This window comes from Theobroma cacao, chromosome 10, assembly GCF_053813885.1.
Source record: "Theobroma cacao isolate CCN51 chromosome 10, ASM5381388v1, whole genome shotgun sequence".
In the NCBI taxonomy this organism is placed as follows: Eukaryota; Viridiplantae; Streptophyta; class Magnoliopsida; order Malvales; family Malvaceae; genus Theobroma; species Theobroma cacao.
This window is the reverse complement of record NC_142648.1, coordinates 25,152,893-25,162,065: the sequence shown is the minus strand read 5'-3', so window position 1 is coordinate 25,162,065 and position 9,173 is coordinate 25,152,893. Positions and strand designations below refer to the sequence as shown.

At 34.6% G+C, this 9,173-nt stretch overlaps 1 protein-coding gene and 1 long non-coding RNA gene across 3 annotated transcripts; both read right to left on the bottom strand.

The window, feature by feature from the left end:
* Positions 1 to 222: 222 nt before the first annotated feature.
* On the bottom strand, positions 223 to 3,637 carry LOC148760480 (uncharacterized). 2 transcript variants are annotated; one of them, XR_016028924.1, is made up of 8 exons: positions 3,558 to 3,637; positions 3,121 to 3,296; positions 2,622 to 2,692; positions 1,674 to 1,753; positions 1,478 to 1,555; positions 1,185 to 1,325; positions 956 to 1,080; positions 223 to 867 (listed from the first exon to the last, which is right to left on the bottom strand). It is a non-coding gene; the product is annotated as an uncharacterized LOC148760480 (long non-coding RNA). The 2 variants fall into 2 exon arrangements; XR_016028925.1 differs by lacking the exon at positions 956 to 1,080.
* Positions 3,638 to 3,923: 286 nt separating this feature from the next.
* LOC148760479 (putative disease resistance RPP13-like protein 1) lies at positions 3,924 to 8,265 on the bottom strand. Its single transcript, XM_088810631.1, has one exon. It carries the CDS (start codon positions 8,036 to 8,038, stop codon positions 3,953 to 3,955), a length of 4,086 nt encoding a protein of 1,361 aa, XP_088666757.1. The 5' UTR covers positions 8,039 to 8,265; the 3' UTR covers positions 3,924 to 3,952.
* Between the last annotated feature and the right edge of the window lie 908 nt (positions 8,266 to 9,173).

The following is a 9,173-nucleotide window of genomic DNA, read 5'->3' as shown; positions in this document are numbered from 1 at the left end:
TCCAACTCTTGCATATCTTGGAATTGAAGAATCTATAATGGTGGAAATGCACTTGTTCAATTCTCTTCATAGAACTCCACACCCACCGTATTGAATATATTCCTTTGACATCACTCCTCAAGGTTAATCAGTAGAACCAAGAAAAGAAGGTAGCACTACGCATTGTGTCTTTACAGTCTACCATTACAACTAGACAACCAGAACTTCAATTTTTTATCCCTCTTTATAAAAGTTAAATACACTGTATGATAATTAAAGTAGTAATTCATAATTGGCTATCAATGTAAAAAAGTGAAATAATCAACAGCCCATAAAAGCAAGACACCAAATTTTACGTGGAAAACCCCTTGGTAAGGGTAAAAACCACGGGACTATAGTCCGTTCAAATTCTTCCACTACTCAAAATAATAGGATTACAAAAGTCTTCTTTAGTACAAGTAAAGGATATGACATCAAGTTATCAATAAAAAGCTAAATTTCTAACATCAATAATCACCTTATAAAAGATTCTAAGAAGAAACAATCTCACCAAGTATGAACTGTCTGTGGAGACTGGAGGCACATCAAGTCGTTAAAACACCATAACTATGCCTCATTGTTCATTTAAATAAAGGTGGTCCCTTTCTCATCCATTTTTCCCTAAGCCACACAATTCTCCATCAAATCACTTTTGGTAGTCGGTTATTACTTTACACTATGCAGCTCTCTAACCATCAAGGGTGCTCTATAAAATGACTTTTTTTTGGGAAAAAAGAATCAAGAAATCCACTAATGCCCAAACATACACTCACATGCTACCTGGAAACCTTTCCGACATTGATTTTGGGGATATGGAATGAGATACAAAATCATGAGTTTTGTTCATCCCTGTCATACAAAGGCCAAAGTATTCTGTTGTTAGTGTTGAGTAGCAAAAAACTTAATACAATAATTCTCATATACTTGTGATGCTTACAAGGCATAAGCAAGCAAGGAACTACAAACATCTAACATTAATTAGTAGAACATTTTGTGGAGTGGCTACTGTCATCATACTGCTTCTGCTCACATCCAATGAATGATGACAGAAACAAATACTTCCTGAAGAGCCAAATAACATAATTTGGTGATATGAAATGAAGGCACTAATTATGAATAGGCACAAAGGAGATAGAATTCAGAAAACTTCTAGTAGTTGTTCTCACCTGTAGTACTTGGAAGGACGTGTAGAGTCAAGTCAAAGCACCAGCCTTTGCATTAAGAAGAAAAGAGTGGATTTCAAGCTTGATGATTCTCTAATGCTAAAAATCTTATCCTTAATATATACCAAGGTTGCCACAATCCTCCTGATTTATCAAAAACCATAGCATGACTACCTTAGTGTTTAGTTCAATGAAATGTTGAATTGTAGAATTTGAATATTGAATACAAAACCATTATTATGATGCTTCTATTGTACTTGATATTTTGTGAAACATGAAAATTAGTATATAGTTACCTAGCTTCCAAATTCATAATGCATTGGGATCATCTTCTTTGCTCCACTAAATTATTTGAAAGTTGGTAATCAAAGTGTCTAAGCTTAAAATTTAAGAAAAAGAAACAGAGAATTGTGAAAATAACATTCATGATAATTAGGAGGAAGGCTTTATTCTATTAAGGATGCATTCAAAAATTGACCTTTGAAAACTTACCATTGGCATTAATTGTTGTCAATGAATTACGTCCAAAGGTTTGAATTTCATTCTTTCTTAGGTAATTCGCACTCAAATTCCTGCATGTTTGACATGAGAATCACTTTGTAATTATGAAACTTTAATTAACTGTTTGAAAGTGAAAAAGAATTCTACTAATAATGATAGAGAGGAATTTTAGATAGACATGGTGCAGTGAAGAGGAGGGAAACAGGAAGTATTACCTAAGAGCTTTCATGCTTCTTTTTATACATAATTAATACATCAGTCATCAATATCAACATAAAGCAGCCAGGCTATCTTTAAAAGCATTGTTTTCTTTAAAAGTTACTTTCAACTTTTGTGGGGCAAAAAGATAATTTTATTAAAATTATTTTGAAAGCCTTTTTTGTATGGAAAAAATACTCTCATCGCCACCCATGGAACGTCATTTATGAATGGCAGCTGAAACAGAGTGCATGGCACATGTAACTGATTTCATACTATAGAACAAACCATAGAAACAAGCTATAGATTTAAGGGAAGCTGTATCGTATTAATCACAACAAAGAAAGCATTGAATTTCCTTTAAAAACGTGAGATCAGAATAAGAAATCCATATGAACCATGAAACAACTCTCTGTAAGTTCCAAAAACTTCACATTAAAAACCAAAATTCCCCACAAGAAAGCCTTTATATGAGACTTTTACAAATTGCTCTTAAATTTTAAGTAAACTTTCAACTAGTTTTATAAGCTAGAACCTATTAGAGGTTAAACTTTACACTTGAATAGCTCAAGATCAATTCAAGTGGAACTTTGTAGATTGCTCTTGAAATTAATTCGAAATCACATTTTAACTTTTTGGAACTTGAATTTCAAATGCAGAAATAACTCCATTCTAATAAGTCAACATATCAGTATTATGTTTTTTTTTTTTTTTCGCTCAGCATATCAGTATTGAGTTTACCTGACTATCTTCTTGGCAACAACAGATCATAAGTCTTCAATTCACATCTTTTCCACCAAGCAGGAGAAAGACTACGAAAGAGTTAAACCAAATTATACTAATTAAAACCTGAGACAGATATTATTGACTGTAAGAGAAAACCTTAAGTAGAAAAAAAGAAATATAAAAGTTCAACAATGAAAAAGAAAATGGAAAAAACTTGAGTTGCTTTCGCTATGACATTTTAAACTCTTAGCATTCATATATTTAATCCTTTATCCATCCTAGGGCTGTATAAGTCTAAGCACAGAAGGCAACAATTAAATAATTTCATTATGAATTCAAATTAGCTCATCATGAATGTGTTAAGAAGAAACAATCTCACACCAAATGTGAACTATCTTTGGAAATTATGCCTGACTGTTCATTTAAACTAAGATGCTCTCTTTCTAATCCATTTTTCCCTTAGCCACCCATTCCTCCATCAAATCACTATTGGCGGTCGGTAACAATTACTTACACTATGCATCTCTCTAACCATCAAATCTTTGTAATTGGACATTCTTGAATCAACATCATTGCCATCTTTAATATCATATCTTACAGTATGATACTCTCACATGTTGCTTGGAAACCTTTCCATCATTGATTCTGAAGGCATTAGAATTAGATACAAAATCATGAGTTTTGTTCATCCTGCCATAAAAGGCCAAAGAATTCTGTTGTTAGTGTGGAGTAGCAAAAAACTTAATACAGTGATTCTAAAATACTTGTGATGCTTACATGGCGTAAGGAAGCAGAGAACAATAAACATATAACATTAATTGGTAGAAGATCTTGTGGGGTGGCTACAGTCATTATATTGCTTCTGCTCGAACCCAGTTAACATAATTTGGTGATATGAAATGAAGGCACAAAGGACATAGAAATCAGAAAAATTGTAGTAGTTTTTCTCACCTGTAGTAGTTTGATGGACGTGCAAAGTGAATTGAAAGTTGCAACCCCATTTATGAAAGAAGAAAATAGATGGGTTTCCTTCAAAAATGTGAGATCAGATTAAGAAATCCATATGAACCATGGAGCAACACTTTGTAAGTTCCAAAAGCTTCATACTGAAAACCAAAATTCTAGACAAGAAAGCATTTGTGCAAGGAGCATTTAGAAAGGCCTAGTTTTCTAAAAGCTAAAGTCTGTTAGAAGTTAAAATATTTCACAATTAGATGCAAAAAAATTCAATGTTGGCTAATGTCATGGTTGTGTAGATATATTTGTACATAAAAAAATCAATTAAAATAGTAATTAGTTGTAGGATTAAAATACCTAAGTTGACATGCTCTGATTCTTCCTCTTGATCATTCGTAGATGAATCTACCATCAATTGTTACTTCAGGTATGTGGGCGATGTTGGACCATTGTTTTCCTTCGTCCCTTTTGCACCTTTTCTTTAGCACCGGACATTCCCAAATATGTAGTTGCAAAAGCGAGGGAAGCATTTCCTTTCGGGGAATGGATTTGAGCTTTGGGCAATTGCCGATCCATAAATATTGAAGAGAGGTGAGGTTTTGAAAGCCATTGGAGGATAGCTTTCTTATGTTTTTGAAATTTCTGACAGAAAGATCGATGAGAGAAAGGGGTAGCTTCATTCCTATCTCTTCTTGAGGAAACGACACCACATCGGTACAATTACTACCATCAATGATGAGTTTTGTAAGAGAGGTGAGTCTATGCAATCCCCACTGCATTATTGCCTTACTGATATTGGGATCAAAGAGTGAAAGGGAAGTTAGGTTGGTACGGAAGCCCCCTCCTCCGATGGAATTTTGCACCCTTGGACATTCCCCTATAATCAAATGTTGAAGATGGTGGAGGTTGGGCAGAGCTTCTGGGAGACGAACCAGATTTGGACAGTATAAATTAATCTCTTGAAGACGGCTGAGCTTGTCCAGTCCTTGGGGTAAATATTTAATATTTCTACAATCCCAGAGTGAAATAGATTCAAGACAAGCATTATCCCCAATTTTCTGTGCTAAACATTCAATCTCTGGACACATCAAAATAAGCAAGCTTTTAAGCCCCACGGGTAACTTACAACTCCATGATAATGATTTAAGAGCTTCACAGTTTGAAATATTAAGAGATTGAAGAAGAGATGTGCTACTAAAATTGATATCCTCCTTGTCGTCCAGTAAACATTGCAAATTGTCACAATCCCAAATCTCCAAAGTCCTTAGAGTTGGAGGCAAGTTGTCCGTCGAAAGTGAAACCAATTTCAGGCACTTTACAATCCTTAACTTTGTAAGACATGTAAGGTTGGGAAAGGTTTTTGATAATCTCTCTAACCTTTGACAATTTTGTAATCTCACATATTCAATGTTGCACGGTATTTCTAATTGCAAAAGCTCTTCTTTTTCCTCCTCCTTTACCCCTCCTCCTATACACACAAGTTGCGGGCAATTTTCAAACTTTATAGTACGAAGAGATCTCAAAGGCGCCAACCACCCCCACTTTGTTTGGCACAAAGATGTTAGCTCCTTACAATTATTAATTTGGAGATCTTCTACTTTCATCCACTCTACCATCTTCATTTCTTTTGTTACACATTCAAACTTTGAAATGTTTGAAAGACTGATTTTTTTAACTAACCATAGATCATCATAACTCCTAAGCATTACTTCTTTGCATCCATCAATTTCAAGTTCACATAGCATTGGAAGATTCGAAACTGAAACTACCAATTCTTGGCACCTACGAATTACAAGTTTCTCCAAAGAATAAAGTTGATCAGGCAAAGTTTTTTCTAATTTAGGACAATTCTCAATAAAGAGCTTTCGAAGGCAACAGAATTTCTTACCTTGTTCGTCAACTTCATAAAGTTTCCATTCTTTCCATTCTGGCATATCTTTAAAGTGCAAGGTCTCTAATGATGGAAATACCTTTGGCCCATTCACTCCATGGAACTCATTGCCAACACTAATCACACTTTTCATCCCCTTGACATAGAGATGTTTCAAAACTGGTAATTTTCCAACTGTTGGTAAGAATGTGCAATTTTCACAATATTCAAGGCTTAAAACTTGCAAATTTTTGAATGAATCATCTTCCACCCAACCCGGAAATTCTATTCCACCATAATACTTGATGGCAAGCTCTTTAATATCTCTATGAGGTTGAAGCGAGTTCAACACTTCTTTCTCAACTTCTTTCTTTCTAAGATTTTCATTGAAATCTGCACTCCACTTCAACTCTAAATTATCAAGGTCACACTTACTAGATAGCTTAGCTTCACATGCATATTGAGCTTCATCCACATTATGCAATTCAGAAATACAAAGCTGGCCTTTGAGATTTACAAGATTCTGTATCTCTTTTATATTTAATCCATCACCTTGACCCACAATAAAATTAGACAACACTTGAAGATTTGTTAATTTTCCAATTCCACTTGGCATTTCCTTTATTGAATTTGCACTAGTCATATCAAGATGACATAAGTTGTCTAAAATTCCTATTTTTAAGGGTAATTTTTCAAAATTCTCACAAAACCTTAATAAAAGAGTCTCCAAATTATAAAGAGTGTATATCGAATCAGGGAGACTTTTTATTTTGGTATAAGAGAAATCTAGATAACGTAAATGCTTCAAATTTCCAATAGAAGAAGGAATTTCTGTGATGTAGTACCTTTTCAAAGAGAGCACCCTTAAGCAGTTCAATGCTGACAATAAATCATTGAGAACGTTAATGCTTAAGTAGCATCTCCATTGCTGCATCATCTCAAAGGGCAAGTAGGTTCGTAGAGACTTTGCTTCAAAAAAGGTCTCAAACTTTTTGATTCCGTCATAGCTACCAATGATATAAGAGGAGTAGCGAGTGCGACTAATTGGACCTTTCATATCATCATGCCTTTCTTTTTTAAAATATATTTCTCCGGCAACGAACTGAGCTAGATCATTAATTAGGTCATGCATTACAAATTGGGATTTATTCCTGTTAGATGCTTGAAAAAATGACCTTGATACTAGTTCTTCAAAATACGTGCTACCCAAATCTTGAATTTTGCTTTTAGTGTTTGCTCCATTTAGAAAACCTTCTGCCATCCATAATAAGACTATTTCCTTCTCTTTAAATGCATAATCTTTAGGGACTAAAGAGCAATAAGCAAAACATTGCTTTAATTGCGAAGGAAGATAATAGTAACTCAACCATAAAGCTGGAGTTATGTCACTTTTCTCTTCAGGTAAACCCCAAATATCACTCTCTAATATATCTTTCCATGCATCACGATTCACCTTGGTGCGTAATAGTCCTCCGATAGTTTTAATTGCCAAAGGCAAGCCACCACACTTTTTCACAATCTCCAAGCCGATCTCTTCCAAGTCTGGATGCTTAGTAAAATCCCCTCTTTCTAATGCATGATGAGCTAGCATAAAAAGAGAATCATCATTTGATAAGCTTTGCAACGAGTAATCTGCAACACTTCTCATAATTGATGAAACATTAAAACTACGTGTTGTTACGATTATTTTGCTTCCTGGAATCCCTGCATCAAAAGGAGATCGAAGCTTCGTCCAATCATTGTAGTTCTCATTCCAAACATCATCCAAAACAAGTAAGAATTTCTTTCTCGACAGCTTCTCTTTTAGCTTGACTTGAAGTAAATTCAAGTCATTTATATCACAAGATTCGGAAGTGACCGATTGTAGAATTATTTTTGTTACCTTAATAACATCAAATTCATTAGAAACACATACCCATGCTTTAAGATCAAAATAATGTGTTATCCTACTATCATTGTAGACAAGCTGAGCAAGGGTTGTCTTGCCAATCCCTCCCATGCCAACAATGGGAATCACAAAAACTCCAGCATCAATGCCACTGTCCCTCAGAAGCAAATCAATTATTGCCTCCTTTTCTTTGTCCCTGCCTCGTACAGTAGCTTCATTCACCAAAGAAGTGCTTGGCTTGCTTCTTGGTAGTGTCATGGGCCTTCCAACAGCATTCACTAGTTGCAATTTAATCTTTCGTGTTGCTAAATCTTCCAATCTTCCTGTAATCTCTTTAATCTTGGACATCATCTTATAGTTAAACATGATTGAACTTGGATGGAAACTAGTAAGAAATTTTTGTGCCTTACTAGTGCTGGCTTGATGTGCTTTCATCAACTTACGCCCCAAAGCTTGAGTGGCAAACTCGTCCAAGATGTCATCCACGTCGTAAGCCAAGTCTTGGAGGTCAGCCAGCCAATTCTTCACAGTCTGGTTCTTCATTTTCTTCTCCTCTGCATCAGCAAGAACGGCATGGATATCCCGCAATTTCGTTTCCCAGGTCATAATCTCCTTGCGAACCTGCTTCTCAGTGACAAAGTTGAAGTCGGAAGAGGAAAATTTGGAAAACAACGAGTCAAAGAAAGCAGAGAGAGCAGCGTCTGCAATGAAAGCCATGATCAATTGTTTGAGAAAGGAATTATGAGATTTGAAGTAGAGAGAAAATCCAAGAGTAGGATATTGAACTAGAAGAAATTTTTGTGGTTACGGGGTTTCGGCAATCATAGGGAGCTAAAAAAATTTCAAAATTTATTTCTGAATTTATGTTTAGTGGTCAAGAGACATGTGCATACAACCGAGTAAAACTTTGAAAAATGAGATTCCCTGGGCTTAAGCAAAAGAGACATGTGCATACAGCCATATAAAATTTTGGTTAATGGAGGACTAAATAAGAAAGAAAGAGAGATGTAGTTTATTTTTGTTATCCTTTGATAGGAATAAAATAAGGCGGCCAAGGACAAGAGCAGGTAAAAATGGCAGACAAGAGATGATAAGTGTTGAATTCTTTAACAAAAGTCACATGAATTCTTACGACTTCTTATTATTATTTAACAAAATATTAATCAAGTATATTTAACCTGTTCTGGGATTCTGGATTTATATACCTTGGCCTTGGGGTTTGCATATATTGAGATTTGAATGGCGAGAAAGGCGAGAGAGTGATGGGGATGGCTGTGGTAAAACTCACCGTAGATGAAATTCACCTCAGTCATGAATTGGTATGAGATTTCAACAACATTCAAAATTGACTCTCAATTTTGTAAGTAAAACTCAGATAGTCAGAATTGGGAAAAAAAAAACCTGTTAAGCTATGAAATTTCTTGGGGATTAAAACCAATTTTTCAACAATATTAAGAGTTAATGTTGAATTTTATCAATATAGTTCAATTTCATTGAATTTTGTTACTATATTTTTAATTTGTTGATTTTTGAAGATAAAGTAACAAAATTAGATGAAACTTGTCACTTGCATCTTGAAGCAGGGGAAGTTCAAGAAAAATTTTGTTAAATTTTATCAAATATAGATGATAATGTTGATATGGTAAAGCTTGCACCAATTTTATAGAAATCTATAAAATCTTCTTAATGGGGATGGCTACCTTGGATTCATTGTTCTTTCCCCAAGGAAAGATGTTTAAAAAATGATGATATTGTTCTAAGAAAAATTAGATCAGATCTCGAGCTGCCTAATATTATTGCCTGATTAATTGACACAAAATAAAAATATTTTGGTATCAAACAGTGCTGAACA